The sequence below is a fragment of the Kogia breviceps genome, chromosome 1, assembly GCF_026419965.1.
Source record: "Kogia breviceps isolate mKogBre1 chromosome 1, mKogBre1 haplotype 1, whole genome shotgun sequence".
NCBI classification, from domain to species: domain Eukaryota; kingdom Metazoa; phylum Chordata; class Mammalia; order Artiodactyla; family Physeteridae; genus Kogia; species Kogia breviceps.
In genome coordinates, this window is record NC_081310.1 from 163,612,251 (window position 1) to 163,624,907 (window position 12,657).

The window sequence follows — 12,657 nt, forward strand, 5'->3', positions numbered from 1 at the left end:
TCCTTGTTGGCGACAAGGACGAGCTCTGAGGGCCCCTGCCTGCCATCCTGTCTCGCTGTCACTCTCTCCTGTCCTTGCCTCTGTGCCCACTTCCTGCTTCTATCTGCCCACCTGCCGGCCTACCTCATCTCCTGCCTCCTGCCCATCAGACGTTCTGCCCTCCTCCTCTCACCTTTCTCCAGGCTCCCTATCTGTTTATCTCTCCATCTGTCTCTGACCCACCTGTGTCTCTGACTGTCCACCTAAACCCTGATCGCCTGCCCTCCTCCAGTCTGTCTACACTCTCCCTGTCTTTCGCCCCTTCTGTCTGCCTGTCCGTCCCTGAATTCACTTCCTTTTGCTGCTAAAACAATTGACCACAGCCTTAGGGACTACGAACAACACAGAGTTATTTTCTGACAGCTCAGAAGTCAGAAGTCGGAAGTGGGTTTCCCTGGACACAGCCAAGATGTTGGCAGGGTCCCCTGTGCAGGGATCTAGGAGAGGATCCCTCTCTTTGCCTTTTCCCACATCTAGAACTGCCATCTTTGCTTTCCTTGGCTCTTGAGCCCTCCTCCATATTCAAATCCATCAGCTTCTTCAAATGTTCCCCTGCTTCAGTCTTCACGTCGCCTTCTCTTTCATAAGACCTCTGTGATTACACGGGCCCACTCAGATAAAACAGGCTTGTTCTCTGTCTCGGGATTAGGACACGGATACCCTGGGCAGCCGTTACTGTAGCTGCTAAGTCCTGTGTGACTACCATCGCCTTGGGCCCCCGATCACTCCCATGTGTTACGGGTCTGCCCGTTTGTCACTCACCTGGCTTCCCCTCTTTCCCACTCCCTGGATAAATTCACAATGTCATATGGAGTGTGTGTGTCTTCCCTTGAAAGGAGCTGGATGGAATGGAAGAGCGAGAGAAGGGGAGGGAAGGCAGAGGAGACGAGGAGGGGACATGACCCCTGGTTTGTGGGCCCAGAACTCCAGCAGGACAAGCGTACCCCAGCGCCCCTGCAGGCTCACACTCTGGGGTCCCTCACGCCCCACAACCCGCCTGTCACCTGAGGCTTCCACGGCAGCTGAGTCAGGAGAAAGGGCTCGTCTCCAAAGGCTCAAAGGGAAGAAGCTCACCCCGGGCACCTGTCAGGGAAGGAGCCTCCCAGCTATTGTGTGGTAGCTTCCTCGCTATATCCTTCGAGGGGCACAGCCAGAGCCCATCCTGCCCTAGGCGAAGAAGCCTTACAGACTTGACTCAGTGCGAGGGCCTTGGGAACCTAATTCTTCACCCCAAATGAGATTTGAGAAGAGCCCAGCCTGGCCATGTCACCAGCCCCCAGCAGCCCTTCCTCACACGCAGGGCCTGCAGGCTCCTCAGAGGCCCGAGTGGGCGGCTGTGCAGGAGGGTCTGGGAGGAACCAGCTGGGCACGAGGCTTGGCTGCTGGGAGAGGATGTCAGACCCGAAGCAGAGGACCAGCCGGTGCACCTCCCCCACAGGACAGCCCCTTGCAGTCCCTGGCATGTCTGCACAGCCCCTGAGCAAGGACAGGCTTCTTCAACCCTGGAACTCCTGGAGACTGTTGTGGGTGACCGGTCCTCCTGACCCTGGACCCTGACCAGCGCCAGGCCCCTTGCACTCCTCCACCAGCCTCTCTGCACCCAGTCCTGCTCTCTTGCTGCTTTTGCACACAGGTCCTCCTCCCGCCCCATCCCTGCCTTTCCTAGGCCAGGGCCCCGCGTGCCAGAGGAGACCCCCCTGCAGCCCTGTACTGTGCTGTGATGCCGCCATGTGCCTCCTGAAGTGGACATCTCCCCCAGCTGCTGCCTGCAGCTGGAACCTTCTGTCCCTTCCCCTCCCCGTTCCTAGGTCACAGGGCTAGTTCACTCTGCTCCAAGAAGGGGCCAGGAGGACTCTCTGTGCCTGACTGGGGGCCGGGCAGGAGAGTTAGCTGGGAGCATCCTGGACAGGAAGCTTGGCAGGTCCGCTGGTGTCAGGCGATGCAGAAGGGCTCTGGCCGGTCACTCTCAGAGCATGGGACGATGGGAACTTTGTCTTCTGGGTGCCAGCCATGGATGTGAGCTCTAACCACAGGATTTTACAGGAGCTGAAGAGAGTGACTAAGAAGAGACCCTGCTCGCTCCACGCAGTAAGAAAGACCCCAGCTGTGTCCACACTCCTATGCACACCCCCCAGGACACACACATAGACAATCACCCCTGTGCAGCCTCACCTATATATGCCCCTTGTACACTCCATGCTCTGCTGATGCCCGTGCACACAGTCTCTGGATCCCAGGAGGCAGCAGGGTTTGCTCTGCGAGCGGGTTGGATTACCTGGAATTCAGTTTTGATACCCGCTGCTCCTAGCTCCCCTCTCACATGGAGCCTCCTCCTTCCCTCTGGCTCCAGAGCTCCCACAGACACGTGTCCTCAGAGAGAAAGGCAATTCTACCCATGGAGTCTTAGTCAAAAGAGGCCAGAGTCAGAAGGCCTCCGCTCAAGCTCCTCCCTGATGAGCATCTTGGCAGGTTCCTTCCCTTAATATTTAAGCGGGATAACAGCCACCTCAGTCCTACCTCACTGGTCTCCTGAGGATCCAGAGATCAGGGAAGTAGACACATCTTAGACTCGAGTGCCACCCGTGGGCCAGACATGGTTGGGACACTGGGTTCTGCTCCCTGATGATGCCTATTGAAACTATTGCTTCAATTGTGCAGAGAAAGGTCTGTCCAGGGCCAGGACAGAGGGGAAAGTGGGTGGCATGGGGGACACTCTGGCTGAGGCCTCAGCATCCAGCCTCAGGTGAGCAAGGAGGTCTGAGTCTTAACAGGGCTTTGCAGGAGTGAACATGTGGCCCATAGCCAGACTTCCAAGGCTGTGAGCTTCTTCCCAGAGGGGAAGTATGAATAGCAGGAAGGATGTGCCTCCAGATGGTCAGTCTCCAGGGCAACATAACGACAACCCCAAGTCCCAGGGCCAGAAGTCCTCTCTCTTGCCCCACCCCCCAGTGTCCAGTGCCTTCCCTTCCACATCTGTCTAGTTCCTGGATTGGAGCACACTAATGGCCTTAGACTTGAACCCTAGAGGTGTACGTGCCCCCAGCCATCAGGCAGCTACCGCAGAGACTACTGGGGAAGGAGTGCTAATTCCCCTTGCGGCCCCAGCCTGAGTCCCTCACCAAAAGTCCTCCTTTGCACCTTCATACCTCAACCTGCCTCAAGGCCTGATTCAGGCACCATCTCTTCCCAGAAGCCACCCTCTGATGCTACTCTGCCACCTTCTTCGTCAAAAATCCACATGCACAGTGCACCAGATGACTGTGACACAGACACTGATGATGGTAGGAGTGCCACACAGACTTGTCTCAGGAGGCGCAGAAGATACACCCATGAAACCTAGTCCATACACCTTGACCTCACCAGTGGTTACCAGGGATTAAAAATTCATTGTCTTGTGACTTCCCTGGTGGTGCGGTGGTTAAGAATCCGCCTGCCAATGCAGGGGACATGGGTTCGAGCCCTTGTCCGGGAAGATCCCACATGCCGCGGAGTAACTAAGCCCGTGCACCACAACTACTGAGCCTGTGCTCTAGAGCCCACGAGCCATAGCTACTGAGCCTGAGTGCCACAACTACTGAAGCCCACGTGCCTAGAGCCCATGCTCTGCAACAAGAAAAGCCACTGCAATGAGAAGCCCGCGCACAGTGACGAAGAGTAGCCCCCACAACTAGAGAAAGCCCGCGTGCAGCAACAGACTGAACGCAGCCAAAAATAAATAAATAAAAATAAATAAATTTATTTTAAAAAAATTCCTTGTCTTGTGTATTTTGGGTTTAAGCAATTTTTCCTTATGTCTGTTATATTCCAAAAACATACACACAAAGTTAAACAAAGAAACAGATCTCAGTGAAGGGGCAGGCCCGAAAGCCATCCATCACAGCAAACATCCACAGCAAACACTGTGTAAATTTTAGAAAGATGAACAATTATGGGAGATACAGGGAGAGTCTAGAAGCAAGTAGGTGTTCACCATATGTTTGTTGAATGACGAGTGAGCTCTGGAACACATCCATAGTAAGCATTTATAGACACACATGTTTACATGGCACTGCCCTCAAGGTGACTGTCTATGCAGGTGCCTATTCCCCTCTAATCCACAAGCCTGCAGAAGACAAGGGAACACAGCTACTCTACAACCCAGCTTGGAGATGGCAGCACCCAGGGAGAGGCCACAACCTGGGCTGGCTGGGGCCCTACCTTCAGCAGATCTACTTCCCAGAGCCGGGGCCCAGTGGCTTCAGGTAGAGGTGGATGCCATTCTTGGAGAGCAGGGTATCCGGATGGGTGGCCTTGAGGGGCCCAGGGCAAACTCAAAACAGAGCAAGCAGAGGGCTGTGACCACATTCATCTTGTTCATGGCAAACTGCTGTGCAAGGCAGTTCCTGCGATGAGCAGCACAAAATGACATCAGGCTACAGGGTGTCCAGAGTGATGAAAACCAGGGCTCTAAGTGACCAACAGAAATCAGTAACTCTTTTTGGATGAATAACTGGCTGATTGATTGATTGACCTGGGCTTAAGAAACAGATCCTGGGAGTATGGTGAGGGTGCCAGACCAGGTAGGTTCACACTGTGGGCTGTGGCTTAGGGGGTCTCTCTTGGAACGGCTCACCCACCCACCTGCCAAGGACAAGACTATGCTAATGGTAGGAGGAAGGTCCCTGGAACTTCCCCTGCATCAGGGTCACAGCACACCCAGCATGGTCCCCCTCATCCCAGAGTTCCCCCAAAGGATGCCTCCCCTATGACATCCTCCATCCTCGCCTCCCTGGTCCAGAGGACCAGGGAGGTTAGGCTCTCCTCACCTGGGCCCAGCAGAGAACAGAATGAAGGCAAAAATCCAACCGCATTCTCCGTGGAAAAGGGCAGGGGGTCGAAGACCTGAGGGGACAGTCCTAGGGCAGGCTGACCCCATAGTCACCCACCCCATCTGACCTCTGGGCCCTGGGATGGCGTACCTCAGGGTTGAGCCACACTGCACTATTCCTCCAGTGGGCAGAGGTGTGCAGAGAAATCAGGCTCCCTGTGGGCAGAGCAGAGGCCTGGTGACCAGGTGGTCGTGAGGCAGCCAGGCCCACCTCCTCACAGGGCCAGAATCCCCTAGCGTCCCCCTAACTGGGTACCAGCCCCTCCCTGAGCACTGCCAGGGACAGAGAATCCGTGACCACCCTCAACACATCAAAGTGCTCCTGATCATCATCGCACCTACTTCCTGTAGCCCCCTCACTGAGCTCAACACTTGACACAGACATTTGTAGAAAGGAAAAGGGAAAAGGGACTGATGCACCCCACCACGAGATAGGACAGGCAAGGACTATCACACACTTTCTGCTTTCCATTAACTGACTCTCAAGGGAAGTACTCGTTCATGATATTATGCTATCAGCTGCAACAGCTACCATTCATCGGTGCTTACTATGTGTCAGATCCAGCATTAAACACTCCTTGCAAAGCTACCACACACGGTTATACGGGTTGTACATTGCACAGCCATCATACCCTAAGTGAATGATGCCTCCTGAAGTTGTCCAGGGCCCAGCCTGCATGGTGGTACCTGACAGCCCTGATGGATATTGTCTCTTTACTCTTGACAACAACCCAGTAGGGCAGGGACCCTTCTCATCCCCGGTTACAGAAGAGAGAGCAGAGGCTTAGAGGTAGAGGGATTTACCCCTACCTTATGGAGCTAAGACTTGGACGCAGGCCAAACACAAAGCCTGGGCTCTTCCCCACTGGTGCAAGAGTACAGAGAGCACCCGCAAGGACTCGGTTCCCCCCGGAATCCACCCCTTCCCACCTGCAGGTAGAGAGCGACCATCCACAAAGTGACGGGCTTGCTGAGCTGGAGGTACACCAGGGGCACAGGGGGGTAGAGGCGGAAGCTCTCCTTGAGGCACATGGTCAGGTAGGTCATCTTCCTCAGATCATCGCTGCCGGCAACACAGCCAGGCCTTTCGGGGCTGCGAGCAACACGGTCCTGCGGGAAGGCGGGCCCAGGCCCAGCTCTTCCTTTCACCACCATCACACAGCCGAGAGTCGGAGGGACGGGAGTGCTCCAAGTGTCCAGGCCAGGCTGGACATAGGGTGGCCACTCAGACCCAGGGGTCTAGCTCCACTTTTCTCCATCCCTCCCTCACCTGCACTGCTAGGAAGGGAAAGCACAGGACCCTAGGGGTGTATGTGCTCCCGGCCATCAAAGACAAGGTCACTCCTGGGTCTCTCAGGGCCCCACAGAAACCCCACAAGGGACAGTTCTTTAGGTTCTGCTTGGTTTCCCTGGGGAGCTGGAATGGGGAGGAACAGGGGCTGATATACACTGGTCAAATGAGGCAAGAAATGCATAAACAGTGACAAGCTCAGAGGAGGGTGAGTAATTTTCTATATATAGAAATATATTGGCACTAGGAAGCTCAGACCCAAGTGTGGTCCAACTAGAACTACTGTGCAACACCTTATTGCAGAGCCCCAGCTCTAGGGTTTATTCCCCCTGGTCTTCATTGTTCATGTGTGTTCTACATTTCATTGAATAGGTGTCCTTTAAGTTGCTTCAAGTTTGAAATGGAATGAAATGAAATGAAAATTAAATACGTTTCAACTCCCTGCCCCCAGGCCGTGTTCACATTGTTCCCCGATCTGGAGGGCCCAGCTCTCCCCCTTGGCCTATCTGAGTTTCACCGCTCCTTAGGAAGCCAGCTCAGGCCTGATTCCTCTGCTCTCAAAAAGGGGCCACTCAGTCTTACCCCGTTCTGTGGTTTTCTCTAGCTTTCTGGTTCTGTTGAGTCTTTCTGAAAACTCCCCGAGGGCAGTATCGTGGCTCCTCCCCCTGCGCACCCACACCCCGGAGAGCGCCTGGCACACGGCCGGATGCCCTGGGAGGTTTCCAGCGTCCGACCACACATCCTCCACCCAGATGCTGGAGTTCTCAGTCAGTCTCCCTCAGTGAATCTAAAGTGTCTCCCCTCGACTGAGCATTTTCGGAGCCCCTGCTGTGTGCCTAGCCCTGTGAGAAAGAGAGAAAGGTGACAGGACTCGAAGGCCTGAGGGGGCAGAGAGCACAGATGGGAGAGGGGCCCGTGGGAGATCGCCAAAGCTCATTCTGCACAGAGAGGTCAGCGTCAACCAGTGTCGTGTCAGTGAGCTCAGGCTTGAACCAAGAAACGGAAAACAGTTGCAAGTTTTTAAGTGATGGAGTTTGGGAAACAGCCTTTTCTCCTTCATCAGAGGAGTCTAGAGGCTGCACACGGCCATCCAAAGGCAGGTGGGAGGGAATCCGCTCCCCCGGCTACCCCAGCTCTGTGCATCCTCAGTTTCCAAACCTTTCTCTCCCCGTGCTCCCTGCTCTGTCCAGAAACCCAGAAGGGTGCTCAGGCTCTGCCAGCTGAGGGATTTGGAACACGGGTCAGCCTCCTGCTGACCACCTTGTCTCCATGACGCCTATTTGAAAAGGGTCCGTTGTGAGAGAAAGGGCTCAGGGCTGTGTCCACGCATAGCTCCCCCAAAAGCCACAGCACTGAAGGGGAAAAGGACAAGGGCTACCTGCCGTCACCTGGTTTCCAGGGTGGCCCTGTAAGCACAGCTCTTCCCTGGGACCGGGCAGCAGGACAGATGGGGCTCACCCAGCCTCACTCACCAGTGGATGGAGTCCCGGTCCCCAAGAATCTCTCGCACCTCCTCCCGACAATGATGCTGGCGCTTGGGGTACGGGGCCATGCAGTAGACAAACCAGGACACGCCACTGGTGGTGGTGTCATGGACTTCAAACATGAACGTGTCCACCTCAGCCCAGAGGTCTGCATCTGACAGCTCGATCCCGTCTTCATCCTGGGTCAGAAAGGCACAATGAGACGGCCCAAGGCATCTGAGGTAGGTTCCAACAAGACCTCATAACAGTAGCTGTCAAATGAAGGTCTGGAGGAGGGAGGGAAATCTCCTTTTCAGATTGGGGGTGAGGACCTTCCCCTAGATTCCTATCTGTTCTCCCAAGCACAGCTTGGATGCCTCCTACTCCAGGAAACCTTCTTTGACTTCACCAGCCCTGTCATCTTGGCTCACTTGACACACAGAATACCACCTGGAGGAGGAAGAGGTCTGTCAATGTCCACCTCCTGTCTCCTGCACTAGACCTTCAGCGTTTGGAGGCCAAGGCCAGGGCTTTTTCGGCGTCTGCATCCCTAGCACGGACACTAACCCAGGGTAGGGCTCAGTGAGTTTATGGAGTGAGTGAATAAAGGACCAACTGAATGAGTGAATGAATGAATAAGTAATGTATAAAGCCTAAGATTGTAAGATTCACGGGTGCTAAGATTCTTCAGAGTCTTAGAAGTCTAGAATTGGACTTTAGGCATGTGACCCAGCATCCCTGACACGACATCACTCCCCAGTGCCACGGCCAGCCCCTTCCCACCTCTGAGCCTTTGCTAATGTGTATCATGGGACAAGAAACAGGTCATATGTGCTGGGGAAAGAGGAAGAAAATGCTTAGCCCCTGCTGCTGTCCAGTGAGCCCTGTCCCAGGAGGACGGTCTGAAGACCCGTGTGGGACAAGTTCTCAGGTCGGGACGAGCGACTGTGCACTCACCCGGGCCCTGATGACCTGGTCTGTCCCGGGAGCACAGGGTGTCACTGTCTGGGGACCCACCCTCCGCCCGAAGGGGAAAAGGATGTCCTGCAATGGGAGGGGTCCCCCAGGGGCCGGGAGGAGCTAGACTAGAACCTGGGCTTCCCGTGGTTGGGCCATGCAGGAAGGTCCCACCTGTGTGGTCGTGGGCCACCTGGCAGGCCTGCAGGAAGTGACGGCCCTGCGGGGTGAGCCAGTAGATGCAGTCTTTGTGGTACTGGAAGGACTCGAAGTGCTGCTGCATCAGCAACGAGAGATCACTGACCGCCAGGCAGTAGCTCCTGTCCCTGCACAGCGGAGGGAGGGAGGGATGCTCAGACACTGACCCTCAGCAGAGCCCCCGAGCGGCTCCATTCCACAATCCAGCCCCAGCTGCTGCGCTCTCTGCCTGTCCTCTCCCTGCCATTAGCCTCCCACCAAAGCCATGGGAAAGGCCAGGCTCCACCTGAGCTGGGCTCCCTAGGGCAGGACCCTATCTCCTCCCAGACCAGGGCCCGGGAGTCCTGCCACCTCGCCCCGCCAAGCCAGCCTGGGTAGAGACTGCAGTCAGCCCCGAGGGCCCCCTGACCTGTGGCCCAGGCTGCTCTTTCCTCTGCCAAAGGTGCACTTCATGAGCGAGTCTAGTGCCATGTGGCCCACGTCGTAGATGTCAAAGCTCTTATGCTCACAAGACTTTTCCTCCCACTTGTCCTAGAACCCAGAGATGGAAGGTGATGAGGGAGAGAGGCCAGCCAGGCTGGGTGCCTGACACCTACCCTCTAGGACCCGCTACTGTCCTCTCCCCACACATCCCTGGTCCCTGGCCTGGCCTCCATCCTGCTGTTATGGGGGTGGTGGAGGGAAGAGGCTTCAGGCTCAGAGGGCAGAACCAGGAGGCAGCCTCACCCAGTACACACAGACACTTCTTCCCAGCCAGGCAGCTGTGTGTAAGGGGAGAGGAGGGCTGAGGGGTGGTGAGCTCCCCAGCACAGTCTGTGTGTAAGTCAGGCCTGCAGAGATACTGGAGAGGAGCCTCCTGCAAAGGGAAAGACCAGCCTGGGTAACGTCTGGGGATTATCCAGCCCTAAGACTCTGAGCTGCACCCCTGATGCCCGACATCCATTTTATTTTATTTTATTATTTTATTTTATTTTATTTTATTTTATTTTATTTTATTTTATTTTATTTTATTTTATTTTATTTTATTTTATTTTATTTTAATGTTTTAGGCCACTCCATGTGGCATGTGGGATCTTAGTTCCCCGACCAGGGATCAAACCCGTGCCCCCTGCATTGGGAGCACAGAGTCAAAACCACTGGACCGCCAGGGAAGTCCCCCGGCATCCATTTTAGAGATGAGTTGCTCTTGACGTTATTTCAGGCAGTTGTGCTAGGCTGACAATGAGGAGACACTTTTTAGATATGGAAGGTTTTCCTAATATTCTCAAGTACAGGCAGCCCTCAAATCTGCTACAGTAGGAGCTATACTGGGGTCTCACAGAGGCCCTTTGATCTGGGAAGAGGGAGGACTGGGTCTCCTGGTGGAGACAAGGGCCGGGGCTGCCTGGCCACTTGGAGCCTCAGCACCTGGTCAGCACCCAGCCCGCAGCAGGTGTCAGGCAGGGCAAGGCTCACATAGCTACTGCACACAGAAACGGGCCTCGGGGCCTCAGCAATTCTCCTCACTGCCCTCTCCCAGTGAAAACTGGCCCTGCAGCACAGCCTCCAGGAGCCTGGCACGGGGAGCTCGCCAGCATGGCACGTGTGGACTCGGCGAACACGGCCACGTAGGGCTTCAGCACGTCATAGGGGAAGCCAGGTGTGAGCAGCTTGTGATGCTGAAACCACTTGGGCCCCTGGAGGAGCAGGAAGCCTTTCCCTGGGGAAGGGATGGTAGAAGGCAGGCCGGTCAGGTCACACAATCCTGCCCCATCCCTGGCAGCCCGGGGCCAAGCACAGCCAACCCACCCAACCTCGCCCCCGTCCTCCCTGCCCAGCCTCTCATCCCAACCCAGCTCTGCCTTCCAGCCACCCAGCCTCGCAGCCTCTGGGGACACCAGCCTGGGTCCTGCCACCACTCCTTTCCTCAGGCTCTGGCCCCAGCCAGCGCCACCAGTAGAACCTCCTGGGTCACCTCTAGTGCCGCCTCCCCCAGGAAGCTGTTCCTCACAGGGACGCATTGTCCAGAGCCTTTGCCCTGCCTCTCTAGGGAAGAGACACTCGCAGGAGAAGGTGCCTGAGACCCACCTCCCTGGCAGCCTGGAGCTCTCCTGCTTCCTCCCGCCTTTCCTACTGAGCAGCTGAGCTTAGCGTAGGCAGTTGGGGGCCGGGTGGTCCGGTGGATGGAGTAACTACCAGAGTGGGCACTGGGCAGGGAGGTCCGGACAGGGAAGGCCCCTGCTCACCCAGCACCAAGGGCAGGAAAGGCAGGTACCCACTCACCAATCCACTGGAGGAAGAAGTCAAACACATCCGGGGCCTTAGGGTCTGCAGAACAAAGAGAAGCTTGGGTCAAGCGCGGACTGGGGATTTCCAGAGGATGCTTGCTGGTAAATAGGGTGGGGACCTCAGCTGCCTAGACTTAGGGTACAGGCCCAGGACCCCTCCCCACATGGTTCTTTTGCTCTCAGGAAGCTCCACCTTCTCCCAGGAGCTCTCACCTCCTCGACTGTACACAGCTTTGGGGTAGTCAGGGTCATAGATGTTCAGGAAGCCAAGGAATTGTCCCAACCAGACTGGGTGGGAGTAGGGACACCACCTTGTCCAGACTCCCCATCTGCCGGATCTGAAATGGCAACAGAAGGCCAGGCCGCTCAGGAACCCAGCATCACCAGCCAGGCCAGCGGGGAAGAGAGGAGGCTGCCCAGGAAGGCCCAGGGAGCACCCACTCCCTCCTCCTGCACCCCCTCTCCTAGCCAGTCGCCCTGTCCTACACATCTTTGGGCTCAGTCCCCTCTCCAGCCCCATAACCACTGCTCTAAGTCCAAGCTACCCTCTTATTGCCCCTGGGTGAGCTTGGCCAACCTACTTCCATCTGGTGCCTGCCACCAACCTCCTATCTCCACTGCAGCCAGAAGGAGATTTCTTTTCAGCATCAAAGTTTTTCATTAGAAAGAGAATTCCAGCTTCTTGTTCAATACAGAAATCACCTTGATTTCAGCCATGTTAAGTCATGCAACACATTTTTATTGAGGACCTGCTATTGGCAGAGCACTGTCTCAGGGGAGTGAGTTAAACATGATCCTGCCCTTTCATTCTATGGGGGAGAGACTGATAATAAACAAGTAAACAACAAAGTAAAATGATTGCAGGAAGTAGCGAGTACTAAGAAGAAAATAAACACAGTGCTGGGAGAGAGACTAACAAGGAGGCTCTGCTTAGGTAGGGTGACCCAGGATGGGCTCCTGTTGGAAAGGACATTCAAGGTCAAACCGGAAGGATGATGAGGAGCTGACTGTGTGGAGAGTAAGGGAAGAGCATTCTAGGTAGATGGAACAGCAAGCACAGAGTCTGGAGTAGGAAAAGGTATGGTGTCTCCCAGGAGCTGCCACTAGGTGGGACAGTGGCCTGAGATAAGGTTGAAGAGATTGTCCAGAGGGTGTTGTGTGCTCTAGGACAGAGTATTGAAAGGATGAAGAGACATCAGAGAGAAAGCACTTGGCACCATGCCAGCACGTAGCAAGTAGCTACAAAATGAGTGAGAGTCATGTATTAGCAAACCAAGTGTCAGAGTTAAGACCATCACCTCAAATTTCTAACTCCAGGTTTGCTAATACATGCTAATACATGACATATTGAAGCCTGCCAGGGTTGCTGTGTTCAGCTGTATAAACTGTGCACTGCACAATCCTAGGGTGTGCCTTTCACAATGAGGTCTGTGCAAGTGCTGGCCCAGCTTTTCCTCCCTGTAGAGTTCCCTTTCATAGTCCTCACCCACTCGATTAATCCATATTCTATCTTCCAGGAAACAACCTTGAGGAAGGACACAGGACATCTGAAAATTTAGCCCCAGGAATCCTTGT

At 55.1% G+C, this 12,657-nt stretch overlaps 1 protein-coding gene across 1 annotated transcript in view; it reads right to left on the minus strand.

The window, feature by feature from the left end:
* Positions 1 to 4,247: 4,247 nt before the first annotated feature.
* CYP4B1 (cytochrome P450 family 4 subfamily B member 1) overlaps positions 4,248 to 12,657 on the minus strand; it is a 39,868-nt gene continuing 31,458 nt past the window's right edge. The window contains 14 exon segments of the mRNA XM_059079207.1: positions 4,248 to 4,309; positions 4,312 to 4,421; positions 4,845 to 4,878; positions 4,881 to 4,920; positions 4,998 to 5,062; positions 5,837 to 5,866; positions 5,869 to 5,969; positions 7,670 to 7,860; positions 8,600 to 8,637; positions 8,792 to 8,943; positions 9,225 to 9,346; positions 10,387 to 10,514; positions 11,078 to 11,122; positions 11,296 to 11,420. Coding sequence (XP_058935190.1) covers positions 4,248 to 4,309; positions 4,312 to 4,421; positions 4,845 to 4,878; positions 4,881 to 4,920; positions 4,998 to 5,062; positions 5,837 to 5,866; positions 5,869 to 5,969; positions 7,670 to 7,860; positions 8,600 to 8,637; positions 8,792 to 8,943; positions 9,225 to 9,346; positions 10,387 to 10,514; positions 11,078 to 11,122; positions 11,296 to 11,420 — 1,243 coding nt within the window.